This window comes from Abramis brama (assembly GCF_963993115.1).
Source record: "Abramis brama genome assembly, chromosome: 9".
Lineage (NCBI taxonomy): Eukaryota > Metazoa > Chordata > Actinopteri > Cypriniformes > Leuciscidae > Abramis > Abramis brama.
In genome coordinates, this window is record NC_139971.1 from 36,880,701 (window position 1) to 36,905,683 (window position 24,983).

The 24,983-nt window shown below is 36.7% G+C and overlaps 1 protein-coding gene and 1 long non-coding RNA gene across 4 annotated transcripts; one reads left to right on the forward strand and one right to left on the reverse strand.

Annotated features, from left to right (window-relative positions):
* Window positions 1-2,785: 2,785 nt before the first annotated feature.
* On the reverse strand, window positions 2,786-12,251 carry nr2f2 (nuclear receptor subfamily 2, group F, member 2). 3 transcript variants are annotated; one of them, XM_084124008.1, is made up of 3 exons: window positions 11,886-12,251; window positions 6,613-7,140; window positions 2,786-4,754 (listed from the first exon to the last, which is right to left on the reverse strand). In XM_084124008.1, exons 1-3 carry the CDS (start codon window positions 11,923-11,925, stop codon window positions 4,480-4,482), a joined length of 843 nt encoding a protein of 280 aa, XP_083980134.1. In that variant the 5' UTR covers window positions 11,926-12,251; the 3' UTR covers window positions 2,786-4,479. The 3 variants fall into 3 exon arrangements, with proteins under 3 accessions (XP_083980134.1, XP_083980132.1, XP_083980133.1); XM_084124006.1 differs by lacking the exon at window positions 11,886-12,251 and adding an exon at window positions 8,149-9,419 and having other exon boundaries at window positions 6,613-7,158; XM_084124007.1 differs by lacking the exon at window positions 11,886-12,251 and adding an exon at window positions 8,149-9,388.
* On the forward strand, window positions 11,150-17,173 carry LOC311089365. Its single transcript, XR_014607677.1, has 2 exons — window positions 11,150-11,484; window positions 16,717-17,173. It is a non-coding gene; the product is annotated as an uncharacterized lncRNA (long non-coding RNA).
* The last annotated feature ends 7,810 nt before the right edge of the window (window positions 17,174-24,983 follow it).

The window sequence follows — 24,983 nt, forward strand, 5'->3', positions numbered from 1 at the left end:
TCTCCTTCATTGTGTTAACTCACATTTTTTATTTCATTGAACTCAAAATGTTAAGGCAACCAGGTAACTTACTTTTTTAAATAAAATAAAAAGTTAAACCAACAATATATTTTTTACAGTGCCTGGAAGAATGTCGACGTGTTTTACTCTTTTAGTTTAAAATGTATGTTTATAGACATAATAGAAATGTTATAGAATCAACGGCGAAGCGGTTAGGAATCATTTGTTGTTGGCTCGATTGGCCAGCCATATCCCATAGTACTTTTTCCATGAAGAAATAAATAAAAGTGACATTGTACTGAGGGAGACCTCATTAGTTCGTTGTCCGACGCTAATAAAAGAACAGAAGTGCAAATTATAGAGTTCACCCTCAACACACGCTCTGTCAACTAAAATCAAGCCTGTGAAGCCATGATCCAAATTACTACTAACCTGCTCTGGTAAGCCTATCAAAGCAAAACGAGCATTTAAAGCGAACAAACTGTCAATTCCTCTTTGACAAAATATACAACACAAGATCTAGTGTACGGTGGAATTTGTTGCACAGACTTACATACTGGAATTAGTTTGTTTTTTTTAAAGCATGTAATGCCAACTACTAATAGTATCTGGAGTAGTTAATAGGTCTCATCACTGTGTCATAATTACAAGCCTTCCTCTGCTACATGCATTAGCGCTCTCATCAAACACACATCCTGGACCACGTTTAAAACAATAACAAACAACCATCAATCATTTCCGGTCATCTAAACAGGCCTTTACCAATAGCCCCGCAACAAATAAACTTACCAGGATTACGCTAGGCTATAACTCTTGCCCTCCCGAGTTTAAGGGAACTCTGAATCTTTACTGATAAAGTAGCTAAATAAATAAATAAATAAATAAATAAATAAATAGAATTTACATGGAATATAAATAGCGTTATATAATTTAATATAGCTACGCTGTTATTGTTATTATTATCATTGATGATATTTTTGTTTTTATTATTATTACACAGTTGGGGGAAACAAATAAATCAATGGTGGTAGTGGTCTGATTACCATTATTTCTCAGCCATCATAAGTTACTTTAGCCTATCCTCAGTTTGTCTGATCTAATATCAAAACTTGGCGTCTTTGGGTCAGGATGTTACTTTTTATTTTCTCAAAGCAATACCCAAGAAGTAGAATTTGTACAACGAAGCCTGCAAATTCATTGTATTTTAAGGATAAACTAACGAGTTCGCAATGGTCTAGTTAAATTGGGCTAAAAAAAGAAAAGTAAGTTTTAATTACACTGGCTATGAAAATATTAAGTATATCTCTGAATTTTAGGACTCTTGGACTCCTGACAAAAACTTTTAACACGGTTGCTGTTTAGCTTTTTTTTGGGCCCTTGGTGTCGATTGAGGGGCCTTTTCTCCCAGCAATGTGGTTTCAATTACAAGACACCGCTTTGCTCCGGGGAGCCGTATAGCTTGCGTTGGATTGCAAGACGCCATATTGACTCAACTAATAGGACACCAAGTTGAAGGCGCAGTTTACAGGATAGCTTCACACGCTTGGTGTCCTCTATCAGATAGCCCTAAATGTGACATATAAAATACTGCTTTCGAGGTAGAACAAACAGTGGGCTGCATTTTGTCATTTGTCAAGCTTACAACAAGATGGCATTTCATTTGACATGTATTGAACGTCCAATGTTGCATTTCATCGCGACTTCAGTTCCGACGTGCCAGTACCTGCTCTGAGAAGATTTTATGTATTTAGATTGAAAGTGATACCCAACAAGGCAATGAGCAAGAACATCTGCGCATATACACAAAATCTATACCTGGTAAGTAGGGATGACATGATACTTGAAATTTCCTTCTTTTTTTTAATCAAAGATGGATGAATGGTGATGTGTAAAAAGTAAAGTGTTAGAGGGCAAATCAAAGCGATATTTCACACTTGAAGCTGCAGCACTTTGCACGTGTATTTACATAGCCAAATGTAGACGTAACCTGGACAATTTCCCATGCCAAACCTCGGAGTTACCCTCGCACCCCCAACCCTCTTTCTCTCTCTCTCTCTCTCTCTCTCTCTCTCTCACACACACACACACACGCACGCACGCACGCACACACTCTTTCTGAAACACACACCCGTAAACCCAAGCAGTTTGAGACAGAGCATGATTTCACTGTCCGATAGAAGAGACAGATTTGTCCGCTAGTCATGAATAACACAACAATGAAAGCCTTTTGATTTCAAATTCATAAATTATAATTTAATACCAAGAACAAATTTACAGCAGAATGCTTGTTTACAATAAGCTAACACAAACAAACAAGAATTGTTTTCAACTATAAACTTCCACACACACTCACGTATATCACTTGCAATTAATAATAATCAATAATAATAAAAAAGTATCTATACGTTATCAATACCCTGCAGTAATATATTTTATATATTTATATAAAAACGTGGGTCAGTTTAAACTGTTCATAATTACAATCATGTATCATTCACTGGTCCATATGTGGCAGAGAACAGCCCAAATAACTGTTCAATCAACTACACAATATGATCCCTTTTTATCCAATCACAACATGGTGTCTTGTGTGTTGAAGAAAAGCCTCAAAACAAGGACGAAATTGCAAGCTTTCACACATACACACACAAGGCATCTGTTACAGACCGAAAAGGAGCAGAACACCAAGTCAAAATAGCCACCCCTTTCCAAACCAGCTCACCCTGTTAAGTGTCAACCTATCGTCGAACGTTTTTTTTTTTTTTTTTTTTTTTTTTGTCTTTTTAAATACAAGGGCTAGTGTACTGAATGCACAGATTATATCTATACAGTCAAAAACATTTACATTTATATATATATATATCAAAGATAAAATAGGTTAGCGACCTGTGGCCATGCATTCACAGTCTAAATACATGAAAAAGAAAGGAAGAAAAAAAAAAAAAACATTTGTCTTAATATGTATGTACATTACAACCAGAACTTTCAGTGCTACTAGCTAAGTCTGTCACTCATTTGAAGACATTTGTATTACCGAAAAAATTGGCAACCACAGTTTTATTCTTAATCACATATACGTTGTATAAAGAAAAAGTCCTTGAAATTAATTGACCTATATTTACAAGAATACTGCCTCTACTTGTGTTTTTTTCCCTCAAGTGAAATGAACAATTATAAGACTTTGTAAATTCTAAGCGTGTTCCCCATGGTGTATAGACTTCAGTAACCGTTAATAACACATTTGCGCTGTACAGGCACTTTAATGCTTTCAGTGTTGAGGGACATTTATAGGGACGTCTTATTAATACTGCTGCTTTATCATTAAAAGTATGATGACCCATCATCTCCCCCACGTTCAAAATACAGTTTACTGTGGCAAAACACGTTAGCGAGAATTCGCATGTGCGCAACTTAATACATTTGAAAATATTAAGTGGGGGTCTCCTTAACTGCAAAAACACTTTGTTCTACTATTTGAATTACAGGCTGTCGACCATTCCCGAATCCAAATAGAAAAAAAAAAAGACAGGTCAAAACTTTCAACAACAAAAATAACCGGTGACATTTTGCAAACACTTTTATGGCGCATATAACTAAATGATAGTTTTGCTCCGGCATCCATTTCGGGAGATTATGATTTGGGGGATGTCTATATCAGGCAGAAGAGTGGTATGAAATGATGCATTACTAGTGCTCTGGCATTTTGTGGATATAAGTTTGAGTTGATTATGAAAATAATCCCTACTCTTGCTCATTAAGGGACATCAATAGAGTAAGTGCGCTTGCAGCATTAAGCATAGCCTATATTGCTGTGGATTTAGTTTTAATTCTCGAAGAACGTCTTTACATTCTGAACTGTTTTAGAAGAAGCCATGGTTATTAGAAAAACAGCAAAAAAAAAAAAAAAATTAAAAATTAAAAATAAACAACTGCATACTACAGAATCACATAGGCCGGTTTGGAACCAGAAAGGAGAAACAAAAACAAAACAAAAAATTACAAAAACAGCTATAGATACATGGACACAGGACAATATAGCAATTTAGAAAAAGAACTTTTTTTCTTCTTCCTTAATCTTTCCAAATTGTCGCTTAAATGCACTTTTTAGTTTTGCTGTCCAGAAAGGATGATGAAAATCCTTGAATTATTTTCTTTCGTCTTTTTTCTTTAGTATTAATTTTAGTGGGTTATTTATTTCTTCATTTTTGTATTTTTTTTATTTCTTTTTTTTTTCTTTTTTTACAAAAACAACAAACAAACAAACAAACAAACAAAAAAAAAACATTAGAACCAACTGTTCAGAATGACACAGGGAGCAATCTCTGGATTTCGAGGCTTCACTGAATGTCTCAATTTTAAAATTCACAGTCATTGTATGAAAGTCTTTCTTCGTGAAAGTAAACTCGTGTAACAGCCGTTTCCTTCTACAAAAGAAGCGCTAACTATTGTAGTCACAGCCCCTTTGATCACTCCTTCTGCCTACTGAATCGACATGTAAGGCCAGTTAAAACTGCTCCCCGACAGCAACATATCCCTGATGAGGGTTTCAATTGGGGTTTTACCTACCAATCGGACGAAAAATAATTGCTCTATGACCGAAGACGAGACTGTACGGAGAGAGGGCAAGCGCAGTAATAACTTCCCAAATCGAGTTGGCTGGTTGGGATACTGGCTCCGAACGTACTCCTCCAGAGCGCACTGGGACTTCTCTTGCAAACTTTCCACATGGGCCACATCTGACAGGCCACAAGCATCTATAAGGAATGGAGAGATAATCAAATGTGTATTACATTAACAGCACACCTGGACAGTTCATTTACAAAACGGCAAGTTGTTCTACAGTAACACATAGGCTACTATTTATTTAAGTACGCTATTACGTACAGCACAATACACATCATATCAAAAATCACATGTGCCATTCGAGCTAACTTTAGTTTACTAGATATACATTCAAACCCTGGAGTTGTGCTGTTCGTCTTTATTTTTTTTATTATTATTATTTTTTTTAAATAAAAAATAGACCTAATTGAGTGTGCATTCCATTGTACGAGTAACAACATTTTTAAAACCTTTTGCATCTTGATGCATGCAATCCCCATAAAAAGGACAATTTAGCAGCATGTGGGTCATACTAATATGGCAAAAAGGAACACAGAAGGGCAATGTAAAATAATAATAATAATAATAATGTTAAGAAATTAAAAGTCTAAGTGCTAGCGTAGCCTATAATATCTGCCTTATTTTAGAACATTTATAGACGCTGCGAAACCTTAAGTCCTGAACTTTTAGACAATACTGAAAGTTGTTTTTAAAGAACGACAACAAACTCGAAGAGCAAGCTATCCACAAGAGGTGGTAGAAGACTGTAAGTCAATAAAGCGATTGCAAAACGCTGCCCTACATGACATCAACTTTTAAAAATAGCATGTTAGGAACAGTTCCGTTGATCATTTTTATTTTAGGTTTTGATTCATTTATATTTTATTGTTGTAGGGAACATTGTCTGTAAAGAAATCAAAACAGCGTATTTGCATACTGTGGCAATAGCCTATTTATTGTGCAACTGGTACTAAACCTTTCCCAGTCATAAATTTCCGAAAGAATATATTCGCCATTAAATCTGTAAAACTTTTTCGCTTTAGCTCTCTGATACACAAATAAAGAAAGGAAGTCGGGGTCATGACCCAGTTCTGGAACGAGTCCAGCATGTGTCTTGGATCCCTAGATCATCCTAACAAAACAAGGAAGAACTGTGAGCTTTTAACAACGCACAGAAATGTCCTGTCGCCCCTCCACAATAAAAGACGATTAAACAAAACTTTGGTGTTTATCGAAACGTGAATATATCTATCAATTTAAACGATCGGCTCCAGTGTGAAGCTGGGCTGTGATGTGTGTAAACGGAGCATTAGGCCTTTCTTCCCTTTCCTACAGCCTCACCCCCTCCCTTCGAGATGACATCCTTAATATCTGTCATTGCAAATAAATAGAAATAATTGATTGCTCTTCAATATCATATTATGTTGATGTATTGTGAAACTACAACAAATTATGATTAAAGCTACAATTTAGACTTTGTAAGTCGATAGTGCTCATTTTCTGACATTATTTGTATTTACATTTGTTTTTATCAAAACTAGCCTACGTAATAGGCGCTATAGGCCAGGCTGTATCTTCTATTATTTTTAACGCGTATAAATATATTTTTTAATGCATATTTAAAAATAATATTAATATTAATATTTTGGCTGTCACAAGATATTAATTCTGTCACCATTTAATTCTTAAAAATAAAAGAAATTCTTCAAGTGTTAAATAAAACTGCAGTGTTCTATTGACGATACGTCGATGCTTTTAAAACGTTTTAGTATAAGATTAAATATTTTTACTTGTTAACTGATTTTTTTTTAATCAGAGAGCTCTAAAAATGTACACATACGTATATATTATGACGTGCACATTTCAATACTTAATGCTATCAGATAAATAGGCTGAAACTAGCACGTGTATATACTTTCTAGATTTTAATTAAAAGACTCCATTATCTTTACTGTACAAACACAATAAAATAGATGATTAAAAACAGATGTTTTGAAAATTAAAACTTACCTGAAGTGAATAAAACGATGGCCTTTAAACAGCTGTATTCAGCAGAGTCAACGTGCAAAGCTTTGAGCTTTTCTACTTGTTCTTGGAAGATCCTAATGTGGTCCATAAAGGCGACCACTCTGTCCGCAGACATGGGGGAGGCATGGAGCCCAGCCGCCGCCAGAAGTGGAGCCACATGGAGCGGCATGGAGCATTGAGCAGCGTTGAGCACAAACAACTCACTCCAGGTCAACCTCAAAAGGGCAACCTGGTCGGTAATCTGGAGGTCTGGGAAGAAGGGAATATTCCTGGCCCACTCTACCGCACTAAACAGCATCCTGGCTGCCAGTTCACAAATGTTCTCGATGCCCATGATGTTGTTGGGCTGCATGCATTGACTGCCATACCGAGAAGTTGGGTAGGGCTCCGCTCGTAGTAGTAGAGAGATATATCCGGATAAGTAGGAATGGCAGTGCAGTGGGTCCCCATTTGTCAAGGCGAACTGACCATGGTGTGGCTGTGTGGGTGGCATCCGTCCCCTTTGCACGGCTGCAGTAAAAAGAGAAACTGTAGATATTGATGCTTGAATTCTACAACAACAAAATACAGCTTGACCTTGTTTTTAGTTCAATTGTGGTGTGTTGTTATCACACAATTTAGGGAACTACACCAATAGCAATAATGTAATCAATTAGACTACTATGTCACTTGACACGTGCAGAACTTTTAAACTAACAAAGTGGCCTTCATGATTTTACCGTTAAGTGAAACTATTTAAAGACTAGGCTATTGATATGCTTACAATAATGTTCTGCACCGTCCACTGTACACAAAATAATTATAGTCAAACCCTATGTTTAAAATAATAGAAAAATATATTTTGGCAAATTATTCATTTTAGTACATTAATTTGTGTTTACGTTTCACAACATGAGCCCAGTGAATACATGCACAAAGAAAGGCATGAATGCTAACCCTTAACCTATTTAGCTAGCGACATAGTCAGTTCTGCCATCTATTGAGAATCTGCGAGCGAACTGGGTGCTTGGCGGAACGATTATTCGAATAAATACTATAAAAGCGCAGTAGTGATTATTATTTACTTTTCTCCTGGAGATGAGCGATGTCGATTGTGGTCTATCTGGAGACCCTAGCCTAGTGTGTGTGTGTGTGTGTGTGTGTGTGTGCGTGAGTGTGTGTGTGATTTTGACGCTGCCTCTCCATACTCCCTCGCCATAACTGCACGGCATATTTGCAGTGATATTATTAAAAATCAACACGAATGACCATATTTTCGTCGGCGAATTAAAGTGATAATCAATTTAACGTTGCGAACATGTAAAATGCGAAATAGAGGCTGTTCATTATTCGAGCATTAAGGGCGCCGTGATAACGCTCAGTCTCGAGCGCTATAGGCGGTTCCTTCGCGTGCTGTGGTCGGGCAGACCGAGAGAGAAGAGTCGGGGACAAAATACAAGGGGGACGCAGATTGCATGCATTTAATACAGCTAAATACAAAAGACAAAGACAGCAGTAAAACAACAAAATTCCGAATACCTTCCCGTCTCATGCCAACTTTGAGGCATTTTTTGAGGCGGCAGTACTGACACTGATTGCGATGGTGCTGGTCAATGGGACAATTCCTGTTGGCACGGCATGTGTAAGTGAGGTTCCTTCGTACGCTCCGTTTGAAAAAGCTTTTACACCCCTCGCAAGTGAACTGGCCATAGTGTTTGCCGCTGGATTTGTCCCCGCAAACCACGCACTCTATATGCTGTGGCTGCTGCTTTTCCGACTGCGTCGTCTGGTTCGTCGGGGTGGACTGTGTGTTGTTGTTCGGGGGTCCTTGAACGGGTGTCTGAGGGGTCGGAGGGGCAACCTGAGAGGCCGTTAGACCCAGCTGGCCTGGTTGAGGGGTCGGAAGGGATAGTCCTCCTTGGGCTTGCGATGAGAGGGTGCCCTGGGTCTCGGCCACATCGTCCTGGGAGCCTCTCCACACTACCATTGCCATATCTATCAGTCAACGTTAACAAAAACTTTTTGTTCCCCGTTTTTGGTTTCGGAATGCTTTGTTTAAAAAAACAGTAACGAAGCACGGTGCCTTTATCACTTAGGAAGATAAAATAAATAATTCAGGATCGGCGCGGTCGGTTAGAGTCTGAATGTCCGTTCAAAGTTGCGTACCGACGGCAAACAGCAGTCTATTTCTCGACTGAAATAGCGTTACCTGACATGTGGTTAAAACTGAAGCAAAGACGAGCCGAGCCTTGCTCTTAGAGGCCAAGTCCAGGGGCACTTGCAGTCATCCATCCAGTAAACCCATCAAGGATAAAATGGAAAATAAACACGGCGGAAGAAGATATGAACAGAGCAGAACAGATAACTTCACGCGTGTAGCGACGTTCGCACGCACAGAAACACGCAGCTTTCAAAGATACTTGCGAAGCGCGAGAAGTTCCAGCGTGAAGTCTTGAAGAAAAACCAACAACTGGCCAAAAAATATTGCTGCTTCTTCCTTTTCTTCAGATGAGGTAGCGCTAGCAGCCGCGCGCAGTTGCAGCCAATGCTCGAGTCAAATATGAAGTCAACTCTCCGGCAAGCAGGACTGATAATATAACAAAAAGATCACAACCTATAGAACCTCCTTCATGCGCGTAAAAATAATAAGAGAGAGAACAGAGAATCAAAGTGATCAAATATGTTAAAAAGGGGGAGGTTAGGAAGTGACTGCGATTTGTAGGCGCTGGGCTGGCAGAATGCTTTCTCTCTGATCAGCTCACTGAGCTCTCTATATAGTGAACTTTGACACGACTGCTGCAACTTAGCACACGTTACCATGGTGATGAGTTGCCATATATGGAAAGTGACTGTGTTTGACTGGTCAGAGCTCACGGACCTCCCCCTGAACCCCATTGGCTAGTCGGCACTTGTGCTACTTGGTTCTTTGCCAAAGCCAGGCATAAGGGTCGAGGAGCCGCTTGGTCCTAAAGAGAGTAGAACACAGTTCGTTGCAAAATCATCGCAGTGTGTTCAATAGATTTATTTCAAATAAAATTGGAATATCTGTTAAAATCACTTTCCATACTACAGAGGTCCAAGTCTTTACAAAATCAATATTATGGCTAATTCAAAAAAAAAAAAAAAAAAAAAAAAAGGCTACATTTTCTCTTATCTGGCCACTGAATGATATTAAATATCTCCGGAATAATAATATTTCTGTTGTACTCATTTAACAAAAAATATGCATTTTTGTTACATTTATTCTATAGACTGGCCGCATTTAGTCAGATCCCATTTATCCGCATTAACGCCTCGTTATAAATCATGAAACTGCATATAATTTATCAAGTCAATAATGCACTGACAAATACATTTAAAACAGAGACAGTCCACGAGGGAACAAGCAATGTACGCGAGAGGCTATTGATGCAAGTTCGCACTGTAATCAAGATATGTTAAAGATAGGCTATGCGAAACACTACTTTGTAAGAAACACAAAGACAGAAAAAAAAAAAATACTAAATGAATTAACAGTCAACAAGAGTCAGAATTGGTGCAAGCTGTATTTCTGTGAATATTCTGTTTGCTTAATTTTATCTGAATATGAAGACCTCACATAGGCTATTTACATTGCGTTTATTTTATATACCGATCCATTAATTAGCCTATAGTCCAAAAGACCAGTTATATTGGCGTAATACTTCAAGGCTATTATATTATCTTTAAGTCTTATATGCAAGTCGACTGACTTTACGTGCATATAGTTCCAAAAGAAAAAAGAAGAAAAACGAAAAGAAAAAAAAAGATGATGATTATTGACGTTTATATTGTTAGCTACACAATTTACAGTATACTTACGGAAACTAGCATTAATTGTCACATACCCCATGTATTTCATCATGACTACTAGCAATAAAGTAGCCTAATGAATATTAGTCGTAACTTATCATTATAATGCAATGATGTATAGCCTATGTATATCGCAAGCCACACGGCTCTCAATAGCTAAGTTATTTATGCAGAGATGCAGCATTCAATGTAGGCTATTCTCATACAACAAAAGAAAATGTAAGGATCACTGTGCTTTTAGGGCCTCATTGGCTACAGATATCTTATTGGAGTTAATAAAATATCCCATAGCTTCCTCCAATTGATAACCGGGTTTAAAAAACACTCAAAACGTTAAAAAAAGCATGCAAACATAAGATAAGAATGCTGCTCATTGAGAAAGCAGAAGCCCAGAAGTCTTATGTTAATTGCCATAGATGTTCGCAGGGAGCCTCGGGTGGTCAGATGAGGGGTCTCCCTTTTCGCTCCTCGGGTTATAAGTCAGAGCACTTTTTTAAAGCTCGCTTGTTGAAGTCTACCTTCTCTATCATCAGGGGTTGTCAGAGTTGGGTCCACTGAAAAACGTACAGTGCTAAATCACTGCATATGCTGCCTCGGAGGAAAAATGCTGAAGAAGACTGGTGGACGTACAACAGTATATGGGCGCCCCCTAGCGTTTGGATTATTTCTGCCTGAATCGCTCTTTAAGGTGGAAGAGCCATCTTAAATGGAAACTACATCGGTAATCACATACACCAGAGTAACATGCGCCTATTTTAATCTGATTAATGCTTTTGAGATTTCCTTCTAATTGACTTGGACGTTGCAGAGGTGCGTTTGTAAGTCTCTACCGCACATTTTCTCCACAGTGTTGTTCACGCACGGGAGTATCGCAGCGTTTCGGGTAATTTTGACCAGTTTATTGAAACGATCAAAAGTGAGCACCGTGCCTCATCTCCGACCATTCAAAAGCCAGTATGTGAACAAGACAGCCGAAAGCAATAGGCTACCGCAGAAGTAAATTATAGCGTACCGATGCAAAGTGGATTTTACCCCAAGATCAAGGTGAGTGTTCATATTTTCACACTTTATCTTGCGGACGTCTCGTATGCTTATCATTTTCTTTTTCAAAGCAAGAATACGACTAGTAAGGACGCACAGACAGACATGCATGCAATACATCAGCATCACTTCTTAAATAGCAGCAAAATTATAAACAAAGACCAAAAAGACAGAAAAAATAATAATAATATGTACAAACTTGCGATGATTAGCCTATATAGGTAATAAACGGAGAAAGAGTTCCGCTCAAGGATGCGTTTGCTGTAGACACAATGTCCATTTGAAAATAATTTTAATGAATATTGCGAATGAATTCACAACACAAGAAGCAGCAGGTTCACTTTAACATATTCCAGTTGATATGTACATGCTGAGTGAGATTTGATTCCCAACAATCAACATACCAAATGCATATGATGTTGATTCTTCTTCCCCGTGATGCATCCTCTCCTAAATGAAAAATATACTTAGTCTTCTCTTTCTGTGCGAATTAACGCTCCACTGACGGATTTATACAGAAAAAAAGCGGCTCTCTGTTTATTTGAATGATTACTAAAACTTTATGGAGGGAAAAAAGATAAACCGACAAGAAAAATCTAACTTTTCTGCGGCGCTTGAATCACATTTCAGTATTTAATACATATCCTAATAGAGTCGTGTTGATGACTTTGAAGATAGAGATTTTTTTTTTTTTTTTAAAGAAAAGAAAAGAAAAAAAGACAGAATATGCTCTTGTGCGTCTTTTTCTTTTCCACAGAAGGTAAAAAGCCTCCTTAGTGCAGCTGCTTTGTGTGGGCTGTGTGATAGAGAGAGGGAGGGGGTGAAGTCAGGAGAGACACCTGTCTGTTTATGTGCAAACTAGTAACAGTGATATGCCTTTGTCGTCTTTTCAATGGTTAAGTCCAACGTGAGGACTTTATTAGATCAATGAATTTCAATAACTGACGCAATAAACCTTTTCCCTTATGTAAATATTGTTTTAATATGGCATTAAGTTCATGAATAGACACAATTATAAGTCTACAAGAATGCACATAAAAACATCATGTCAATAAGGGTTTGATACTTAGGCCACTGGTGTAACACTACTATACTCTGCAGTCGTCAGACATCTTATAGACTGCATTCAATTATGACGATTATGATTAGACAATTATGGTTCAAGTAAAGAAATCCAGTCCATGGCTGATAGGTTTTAAGAGTTGCTATGTGTGCAGGGCGCTTTAATTGTCTATTCTGCTAAGAAATATACACAATGGAGAGTCAAGTCACCTATTGAATGGATAATCGAACGATAGATAGATAGATAGATAGATAGATAGATAGATAGATAGATAGATAGATAGATAGATAGATAGATAGATAGATAGATAGATAGATAGATGGATAGATGATGAATGAATGAATGAATGAATGAATGAATGGATGGATGGATGGATGGATGAATGCACATCTCAGTGATTTAAAGCTATGGCTAAGCATTTGCACGTAAAGGCTATAACGCCGTAAAGACACATTGAATTATATTATCCAGTTTTAATACGGAGGACTTACATTTGACACCTTATAACTATCTAATTAAATGACGTACCGTATTAAAATACCAAAAACAAAGTTTTTTAAAGTTTAAGTTTTACATTTTTTTCACCTTTGAAAGAACACAAAATAAATGCAAAAGCCACTAGCAACCGAGCAGAAATGAATCACTTTGCGCATCAAAATATATCTGTATGTGCTGAAGGAACTTCAACCGTTTTCAAGCAACTTGATGTTGATCACTAAAGTGCAACCAAAGTCGTCCTGGCACATTTATCATTGTAAAACGCACTGCAGAAGAAAGAGTCCTCACACACAGAGCTCAGCAAGCGTCCACACACACAATAGCGCTCCCCCATCGGGACCTCCATCGATTAGGACGAGACACTACACTAAATATTTACTGATCACACACAAATAGCAGGATCTTTAACGATTTTCCATGGCTGGGACGCGAAGAAAGGGGCAAATCACTTTATTATTGTTTGTAAAGTAAAGTACGCACAATGGGACAGGAGTGTGTAAGATGTGACTGCTGTAAGAGGAGTTATACGTGATTAAATCGATAGACATTGAATAAGCAAAGCCATACAAACCGCAGCAAATCTCTTAGTCGTCAGTCGACTACCCTACATATTACTCCTTAAAAGAAACATTTATTTGATTTTATTCAATAAAATATAAAATGTTATACCGAACATTAAAATAGGCTACCTTTTTCAACGTTTTTTCTTTCTTACTTTTTTTCCAGATTTTATTTAACACACAGTGAGCGACATTTATTCTACTCATATTAAGTCACGGACACGACATGGCAATTCTCAAAAGCGTTGCGAGCGCAGGTTTAGGCGCAGGTGTCTATTGCGCTTTGATGGTTTGGAAGAGGAAAGTTCACCCTAATCTTATCGCTCCCTCCAGCGTATCCTTCAAGCATGAGATAGAGGGAATCTGACCCTCGGGTCACTGAGATCCCGGCCTGATTAACCCTTGCGGACCCAGTACGGAGCAAAGGTTAACCAGGCTAATCAACGTGAGGAGACTGATTAAGGCGGATGATCAGAAGTCAGATATGCATAAATATAATTTACCTTCTGAAATAGCTAATTATTACGGAAAACGTAACAAAAAGTACAATCGCATCTCACAAATTCATATATTAGGCTATAGGTAGCCTAATTGGATGCATCATCCTAATGAAGAGCTGACATATTTAGTCTACAAGATTACACCAAGACGTAACACCAGTCTTAATAATTGAGTTTAAAAAAAAATTTTTTTTTTATTGTTTTTAATTATTATTATTAATATGATCGCTATTCTGAATACCCTTTGCATGCTTGTGTTTGGGTTGATCAGATCACTGTGGTCCTGCATGGGAACCCATAGCACTGCATATTTTGTACGTCTCACTTATGAAGGATTGAAAACCACCGGATCAGAGGCTGCGGTTTAAAACGTGTTCAAACGAGCAAGTAATAGACCTGTCAGCTGGTGTGGTTGCAGTCTATGGCACATCTGTTGTGACGGTGAAGCGTTTTCTGATATTTCGCAGTAATTAGCAATCACAATTATTTTGGCAAATAGGCCTACATTAGCGATTGCAAATTAGCTGGTTTTATTTATTTTATTAGATGTAAAGAAAGCACCATCCACTTATTTTCAGACTGATTACACTTGTAATACAATGTTTGCATACCTACATTTCTTGCTTTGAAATTTGTAATAATATTTCTAATTATATTAAGCTATTAGCAGGCTAATTTAAACAAGAGGGTAATAAAAAAATATTCATAAAGCTACTGAACATTTTATTTGTTTTATTTTATTGTAAACAATTTAAGTAGAAGCAACATAAATAGAAAGCTCTTTTAATACACCAGCCTCACCAAGACAGTAACAGAAAAAGACTTGACAGATAGTATGATTTTTATTTTATTTTTTCATAAATATGTTTCTAATATTTAATTAAGCAAATACAGATTATTCCTGCTGGCACTAGTTCACTGCTCAGTTCCACCTGTAGTTTTACTACTAAAAAGGGAGAAAGACACGTCATCATGTTTAAAATCTGATTATTCTCAATACATTAATCCAAAATAATACAGAAAACTTTTGAAGTATTTTCTCACGCAATCCTGCCATTTTTATTGTTTGTCATTTAAAAAGATCTAAAAAAAAAAAAAAAAAAACTCCCCTTGACATATTCTTCCAACTCATTGAAGAAAATCTCATATCGGTTACGGGCAAATTGAATAGGATTATGGTTTTATTCTCTACAGAAGCCTGGCTCTCTGCCCAAATATGGTGTAATTTGTTCAGCATTACCTTCAGTCTTAAAACAACACCATTGCCATGGGAATTCAGAGGACTTAATGCTTCTTCACAGGACAACAAGTTCTCCCTATGTATTTGACTCTTTAAGACCAGAATATGGACCAATTGTTGCCAGAGTCCATGAAAAAAGATATTATGGAAGTATAGCCTACGCCCATATAGTCTAGTCTTCAAAATGTAACGTGGGAAATCGTTCAATGTCCTTTTATTATTTCTTATAGTTTAGTATAGTACCAGACTGCCTCGGATACTCATATGACTCAGAGTCAGAGATTCCACAGGTATTGCAGCAATATAAAAGAGGCATAATGTAACCATAATGTATAGGTAAAGGGTCATACACTTTTAGTGTAAAATATAATTCAAAACTAAGTTTTGCTCTTCTGTCATTAATCTGATATAATGCACTCGCAGTATTTGACAGGGGATTATGCAGATTGTTTGCCATATCCAGCCAATCTTTAACAGGCCGTATATGATTATGAAGATTTTGAAGTGATTATTGCTATTTTTATTCCGTTGGGTGGGTTGTTGTATGCATGGTATGGCAATGTGCCATTAACACAAACATTTAATTGTTGTTACTTTATCAATCTACTGAGAAATATATACAAATATTTCTCAGAGAGTCTTTGGTTTTACAAGTCATGACTAAATATCAAGATTAAGGCATTATTGGAGGGTTCACAGATTCAAATGGGAGGCTGTAATATCTATAATGGAGATTAACATCTAATGGTAAGATTTGACCAATTTTATAAAAAATAAAAAAAATAGCTTCATTTAGTGGATATATACATTTAATCACATTATTGACAATTACATTTTTATCAAAAACACCTAGTTGTAAGCGTGTGTGTGTGTGTGTGTGATTGATTCATTCAATAGGTGCAGGTTACCTTCTCCCTGTCTATTTCTGTTTGCCCTAAGGGCCAATCTAAGAAGCCAGCAGAATCATGATAGAGCGCAAAGTTCGATTCTCCAATGATGGATTACAGTGTCAATTTAAACGGCGAACGCTTAATTTGCTTCAATAATCTCTTCTTAGACTGAATGCCAAACTTCCATTTTCCACATCATATCAAAGTCAAAAACCCTGTGTAATAAAAAAAGTGTGATGCAAATAATATAGACTCACATTTATATAAGCATGTTAATATATTGTTTATTTTTACATTGAAATTAAATAGTTCCTTTGTTACACTTTACAGTCACATACCATGAATAAATACAACAAGATGATAAATATAGGTGTAAAAATACAAGTAGCCTTATATGTGCTCACTGAAATACAAGAAAAAACAATATGTTGTAAAACAAATGTTTTGCTATTGATGACTTATGATCAACTGTCCGAAACTCTAGGTAGAATACGCCGTTCTGGCAGACTAGCTGTGCATTGTCTCAGACCTCCGCAGGACTGCGACGGGGCCAGAGGACACGGCCACTGTGAACTGAAGAAACTGAAGAATGCCGAGTGGTGACATCAACACCAAATGCATGATGGGAGGAGGAACTTCACGCAAAGATTCCACAATGACAAAGCAGGGAAGGTAGGCCTTAATGAATGCGTTTGAGCTACTGGAGCAACTAACCTGTATTCTTTTATAGGCAGAAGGATCATTGGTCAGCTGACAACCAACTGCTCGAAATCAACTATGTACGTATTGTAATTCTGCACATACTGTAATGATGTATGATTAATAATGCAACTGAACAAGAATGATGAATGAAAAAAATTCTTGATGAAATTAGTAGAAATGTTTATCAACTGTACAATCATTTCTGCCAAAAGCTCAAGAAAATAAACATGGGTCCTGTATGCATGTTGTTTGTTATTATTAAATAAGTTCATAGTTGTTCTATGGGTATGTTTTTAGCTATGAGAGATTTGTCTTCATACCTTTCTTATGAAGTCTACAGCATTCCAAATTAAAATATTAAGGTTTAGTGAAAAATGAAAAAAAAACAAAAAAACATTGGTTGTAGTACAGCTCTAAATCTTCATTAAATGTGGAGCTGTAACTGACATTTTTATTGCAAAAATTACCAAGTTTCCATTTCTAAGCTGTTGTGAATAATTATGGATAGATATTATTTTCCACACGCACTCTTCTGCATTTACTATACCAGTCTGGATTTAATCACTGGCCACTAGACTAAACCCAAGTTATTAAGGAATATAAATGTTTTCAAAAGTAATCAAAGAAGAAAAGAGATGGAAAAGACAGAAGGAGGGAGAGAGAAAGAGATTCAGAGTGTATACTTGCTGTCTGTAATTGAAAGCAGCTTGTTTTCTAATGTGGACTACTGAGACATGGGTAAAGATTTAAGTTTGCCTTTGCAAAATATGTTATGAGAAGTTTCTGTCTTTAAATGAAAGGAGGAAAGGAAAGGAGTTTTTTTTAAAGACTATTAAAGCCTAAAGTCTTCACATGGAGGTCTTTGAGAGAAAGCTTGTGCACAGCCTTTAATTTAGACACATATACTTATGTAATCTTTTACCAAAACGGAGTCTCACAGTTTAATTGTGTGACCATTAGAGCAAATAATGTGCGCAATGGCACAGTGAACCAAATGGCTGAACTGCTAGTGCCACTTTCACAATGCTAAAGAAGACTTTAAAAACAAACAAAAACTGCATGAAAAATGTTATTGACATCACAGAGGATCCTGTCACTCATCTGATCGAGGTCATGCAAATAATTTAGTCTTTAAGGTTAAAAAAACAACAGCAGATACAACACTGATCATTCACACTTTTCAACATACAGTGGGGCCAAGAAATAGAATTTTCAATTTGGCCATTAAATTACAAAACTAATTTATCCACATACACACACAGACACACACACACAAACTAATAATAGGCTATTTATTTAAGAAATATTTAAAGATAATGCTGAGGAAAAAATGGCCAATAATTAATCTATGCTAAATATCAAACACTGACTAACTCGATGCAAATCCTGTCGCTTTATATAGAATACAGGCAAGTGTGCTAGGCAGATTATTTGCAAATTGTAATCTGTTACTGATTACATGATGAAAATTATAGTTAGTAATGTCATCTAGAATACTCATTTTAGGTATTGTATTCTGACTACTTTTTGATTACTTCTAGATTACTTTTGACCTAACTCGTTTATCTCTAGATGTAACTGGGATTATTTTGTACCTTATTGATATGTGCGTGTGTGTGTGTGTGTGTGCGTGTGTGTGTATAAACAAACATAGAAAAAGAAAACATTTCCATTCTTTGTTATCAATTACATGAAATGCATTAAAGAACTGCAGGGGGATTGTGAGTTGATAAAAAGCTAATGATTGTTCCCCTATCAATGTGACATGCAAACGTTACTAAATTATTGAAAAAAGAACTTAAAATCACAGGGGTCTCCAAGTAAATATTTTAGGTCAAAAAAGAAAAAAAGGGAAACACTGCATTATATAAACAAACAATAATAAACATGAGTTTTCCAGGTTTGAAATATTATTGTTCAGACTTTTGTCCAGATCAATAATTAGTGAAGGTCACTGGATATGATGCACACTATGTTTGTTTCACAGCTATATATCAGCAGTGTTTAGGAACTTGCATTAATAATCATCTCATACATGGTGTAAATTGAGAGGTAATTTTGTCCCCAAATTTAGAAGCATCACAAATTTATTTACATGATATTTACATGGCCATTCTATATAGTGACTACAGTCAAAGTGAAAAGTTGACACTTTTTTTTTTTAGAAAAGAAATTTTAAAAGTAAAAAAAAATTAGGGAGAATCAATAAATTATGAATAATTGACTCCTATTGTGTGGATAATATGTAATCACGTAAGTCATTAAAAAGTAACCCGATTATGAGCATTTCAAAATATAATATAATCTAATTACAAGTACTAGATTTTTGGAATCTGATCCGTAATCCAGATTACATGTAATCAGTTACTACCTAGCACTGTATATATTGTTAGTTCATAAAAATATAACTATTGATTGTTACTACATTATCTCAAGTCCATCAAGTAGCAATAACAGATACAACTTGTTATATATATATATATATATATATATATATATATATATATATATATATATAATGTAGTAGTAAATGCTGACATTAACATTAAGATTAATAAATGCTTCAGAAGTGTTTTTGATTTTGTTTTCATTATGTGAACTAATGTAGTTGATCAATGTTAACATATGACACCTTATTGTAAAGTGTTACTAAACACACACACACACACACATATATATACACATATATCGTGTGTGTATTAAGTAACACTTTACAATAAGGTGTCATATGTTAACATTGATCAACTACATTAGTTCACATAATGAAAACAAAATCAAAAACACTTCTGAAGCATTTATTAATCTTCACGCACACACACACACACACACACATTATATATATATACACACATATATGTGTGTGTGTGGGGGGGGGGTTGTTTATATGTATTTAGTAACACATTAGTAACACATAAGGGAGACAGCGAATGGAGCAAGTGCGAAAAATGAACTAACCACACACACACACACACACACACACACACACACTGGCAGTTGTAAGGCAGAGAACACTCAACACAAGATTTAATGAGTGCTGAGTTGTTGTGGTATTTGCAACACGGCCAAAAAAGCTCAGCTATGTTCAGGAAGCATGTGAAGTGTCTGCAGTGAAAAAACGTTGTCAAACAAGATTTGGGATCAATTACCCAGACAGAGAGTGTAATGTTTATGCGAGGCCCCTGAAAGAAGCGGTGTCCGGGTAAACTTCAGCTGCAGGCCCTGAAGTACTCATGTAACTGGCTCTTGAAGTTTTCTCTGAGGACGTTTGTTTTGTCACCTCCATTAAGGGCTGTTTGGTCCCAACAACCAAGAACAACCTTGCTTCCTCTCGCCCTGAAGAAACAGGCGTAAAATACAGCACACTAGTTCATTTTGTTAGACAGTTGACAACAAAAAAATGTTACAATGTTAATTCTGAGGTTTAATGACAGAAGTCAGATTAATGAGCTGTGAAATGATTGCGTTTTCATTTTAAGGGGAAATATTTGTGGACTTTGTGATAGGTATATACTTTTCTTTTAATAAGTGAAGTGTCTTAAGGGAAAAAAAAGGCAAACTTATCACAATAGCTAATTATTAAAGAGTATCTTACAGAGTACAGAGCTCAGTTCTAGTTCCTCATGGCAGATAACCGAATTTAACACTTTAGTAGGCTATCAGTGTTTTTATTCTGTGCAGTAGTTAGAGTTTCAACATGAACAAACTTGTTCTAATGTCACTCTAGGGAGGGAGGGTGATATCCATAGAATGGTCCAGGAAATACATTTCTGATGTTGTATGTAACATTCAATAATGGTGTTTTTAGATGCCCATTTAGATATTAATGATATCAACCACAGCCTTTGACCTTAGTTCAAAAGGTCCATGTATATGTACACACCTTTCAATGCCATAATACATGAGGTTTAAACAAATGGTAAGTGCCTGAATCAGGGTGAGGAGAAGTGCAATAAACAATATAAATGTTTTCTGCATCAAATTTCTGCATCTTCTGCCAGATGTTCCTACCTTTTGAGGTTATTATACATTGAGGGTTCTTTTTAAGGAGACACTTTTCACCTCATCTGGGGAAGTCTTTTCGACAGAACTTAAGAAAAAGTCAGAGTTGCGACTTCACTACGAGTCTCTGCTCATATGGTAAGTTGCAAACAAAAGCATCTGCATTCCATTCAGCAAGAGTAAGAGGTGTGAATGTCAGAGAGAGAGGGCACTGGGTCAATGCTTACAACATGTCAAGGAAACACTGCTGTATTACTGGTTAAAATACTGCACAGAAAAACAAACCTGCTTTTCTGCTGTTTTTCACAGCTTGAAAACAAAACTATCGTTCAGCTAAAATGCTTGTCAGTAAGCATTATAACATTTATCCAGTCGTAATGTAACCCAAGTTACGCCTGTAGCATTATATTCATAAACGCACAGGAATATCAACCATGATTTCCATGAGATACAATGCACTACGTCAGTCCACAGACAGCGATAGCGAGCGGTAAATCTTTACAAGGATAAATGATAGCTCTCCAGGCAACAGTTGAATGTTGTAGCACATAATTTAATATATTTCGCTTTGGTTTCAGAAAATTAAATCTGTGGTTCACCTCAAAAGGCCCTGCAGTGTGGACTTCCTGCACAAAGAGTAACTTTTATGGTTCCATGGGATTCCTATATCTTTTAAATGCCTCATGATACTATGGAACTACGGGATATAAAAACATTTTAGTTACTGATAAAAGGCTTTCTAAGCCAGTGAGTTGGACAAATTAACTTAAGAACATAATCTTTAACAAAAGGGCAGAATGAAAATAGGGGATCATTTGGAATAACATATTACAATATACTGTGGGCTGATTGGGGGGGGGGGGGGGGGGGGGGCACAAATTGGACAAATTCTGGCTAATCAGTTGACAGTTGCTGATCATTTCAAAAAAGTTTAATGATAAGAGAAATAATAACTGTATAAAGAAAATATCATGCCAAAAAAAGTTGACTTCCCTATTCAGAACGTTCAACGTAAAACCACAGTGACACACACCACTGGAGGAATATTAAAGGTAGGGTAGGCAATTCTTTTATAAAACACTTTTTTATATACTGGTTGAAACTCTCTTTACATCCTGATAGCATCAATAATAAAAGTCGTTTAATATAAAAAACAAAAATTGCAATGATAGGAAGTCCTATCTGCCTGTCAACATATGTATTCGTATACCTCCGCGCAGACATCACACGTCATCAGTGCGTTTTATGCTATGCAGAGTTGTAGACAGACAGTAACTGAGTGCCACAAACAAACAGCAGACACCTTTTACAGTTCCTCCTGAACCAAAACAACGAGCTCATGCTGCGTTCACACATTTTGTAACCGTAAATATGAGATGGCAACCTGTGACGTTCTACCTGAAGCTGTTCACGTCCTCAGGCTCAGATTTATGTGTTTCTATGTCAACAGTGAATCTGTGAATGAATCTGCAGCAGTCAGGTGGTAGGGTAACATGGGGGAAGATGCCCCCCTTATGAACAATGTGCATTTACTTTTAATCTATAACATATTTTGATAGAAGTTTAGCATGTGCAGGATGATGCATTGTGTTATTATAGGAAATAAATAGATATTTGCATATATATGTATATGTATATATATATATATATATATATATATATATATATATATATATATACATATACATACATACATACATAAACATATACGTACTATTCTATAAAAAAAGTAATTTTGACAATTTAGTTGACTAATTGAATAACCGATGACAGACAAAGCACAATCCCGGTAAAAGAGATTTATCTGAAAGCTAAAATGATGATGTCATAATAGCAACACTATGAATGCAAATTGAATGATTTCACTCAACTAACCTAATAGGTTTTAATTCGTGGCATACTGAATAATAATTATTATTGAATTTTAAAATAACACTAGTAATAACATGCTACTTGGGGCCTTCTGTGCCAATTCTGGCAATTACTTCAAATTAAAAACTATAACTGCTATGAAACACACAAAACTTTGATATTCAACATAATACAGTGTCATAATTCACTATTCCAGAGAAACAAAATTAGATCAGTTAACCTCAAAACTGTTTTGGCTGACTAAATCTCACAAATTAAAAGTCAAAACTGCTGAGATGAGATTTTGTGTCATCCATGGTCAGGAGGGGTGCCATCTTTACCCAGAACTACCCCAAGTCAGAGCTCTGTACGTTGTTTATGTTCATTAATGTTATGTGCTTTGAGAAATGAGGTAGTTTAACGCTGTCTCTCATCTCGTGACGCTTTGCAGACTCTGTGTGTGGCTTTGGAGACGCTCTGAAGGGAAGGAGATCTCATGCTTTCAAAGCAAGCTTGCTATTGCTAGCCTCTCTGAAATTGCCTAACCTACCTTTAAGTGAGTTTGAGGGAATTTAATCTCCTCTTGAACACCAGTAAATGGTCACAGAGCTGTCACATCAAATACTCCAACAGATCTAACCCCACAAACAGGGTCCAAGCTTACAAGGAAGATGCCTCAAAAAAAGACCTATTGCACTGTTTAGCAACATTCCGAAACACGACGTGACCTTAATCTGCGCGGTGCAGCTAGCGCACTGAATCAGCTGGACCATTACATCAAAGTCACCAAAGCTCATTAGACTGGAATGATCAGTTTAGACATTGCAGTCTGACCCAAAACACTCACAGATCGGCGGCACTCATTACTGCTCTTGGAAGTCCTAACACATCAGGTCATGCACCGGCTAATCTGTCCCACAGCATGCCTGACACTTCTACCTGGATCCGTGGACACCAGGGGACGCATGAGGAGGGCCAGATTACATACCTTTTGTGTAAATTGTGCAGACACAAAAAAATTATAATCCCTTATGTAACTTATGTCTGAAGCTTTTCCTGTTTCATTCTTTTTTGAGAGCATTGGATAATTGAGTATAGGGTGTCCGTTTGGCCTAGGTCAGTCTAGACTTTTCTTTATGAATGAAACATAAGCAGTGGAAACACAGCTGACATGGGTGCGGCTGCTACACCATGTTTCTCTCCTTTTTTCTAGTTTTTTCTTTCTTTCTTCTTTCCCATGTGTAGCATCATGCTACCAAAGTGCTCAGATTTGTACCATTCCTATACCCGTGTCAGACAATTGCTGAACTTGCCAACTCCCCTAACTGCACGTAAGCCCTGACTTGAATTGCAGGTAGGATTGATACTAATGAAATTTCACTCTACATAATGAACACCTGGGACGTCAGCAATATCTCCCAAGGTAAACAGTCAAATATGACCTTATTAGCTGGGTGTGTTTGCATTTTGCATGAATCAGGTCTGTTTATACTTTGTCAGCTTCCTCGAATAATGAACTCAGGTGTCAGCGACTAATATAATCAACTTGTGAAGTATAAAAGTTAAATATTGGCTAGCGGGTTGATATTGCATTCACGGCTAACACTCAAGTACCATTATTTTTTAATGTGATACATGAAGACAATTAATAAGTTTCAAAATATTTACACTTGTATATCAAAATCCATAAATATATGATAGAATCCAGGTTCTTTTCCCCCTCTCTTAGAACAAACGTGCAGACTCACACTTAAAAATGTGATAAAACAAGAGGCTGGTGCTAGCATATCTACAACACTATGTAACTTTGGGCATTGACCTGCAAATGGAAAACATTGTATTGCATTCCATCACAGTGACTCTCTCACATGTAATTACTTCCACATTAGATCCTTCTCTCTCACTCCCTTTCATGAAAGCAGATCCCCTCTGACATCTCTAGGAATACAGCCATGTGTTAGCAATGCACTTATGTTACACTCACACTGCCACAGAATTCCGCTTCACTGCACGTTTCCTCAAAACAATAGTGCGCTGTACTGCCCCTTCCTTATGCCTGTGGAATCGATTTGAGACACGGGAGCTAAACCTTCCAGTGACGATCAGTTCTCATCTTACCTCTGTTTATAGGGGCCCAGGGTATTCCAGCGAAAAATGAGGTGGTCACATTACAAATGATTTATGACATAAAAACAATTA

Bases quoted from the DNA above. Each gene is read 5' to 3' on its own strand.
- nr2f2 (XM_084124006.1), bottom strand. From the start codon at position 8,602: ATGGCAATGGTAGTGTGGAGAGGCTCCCAGGACGATGTGGCCGAGACC. The intron at 7,159-8,148 runs GTATTCGGAATT...CAATATCTACAG, and splicing joins AGTTGGCATGAGACGGGAAG to TTTCTCTTTTTACTGCAGCC. The intron at 4,755-6,612 runs GTAAGTTTTAAT...CATTCCTTATAG, and splicing joins CATCGTTTTATTCACTTCAG to ATGCTTGTGGCCTGTCAGAT.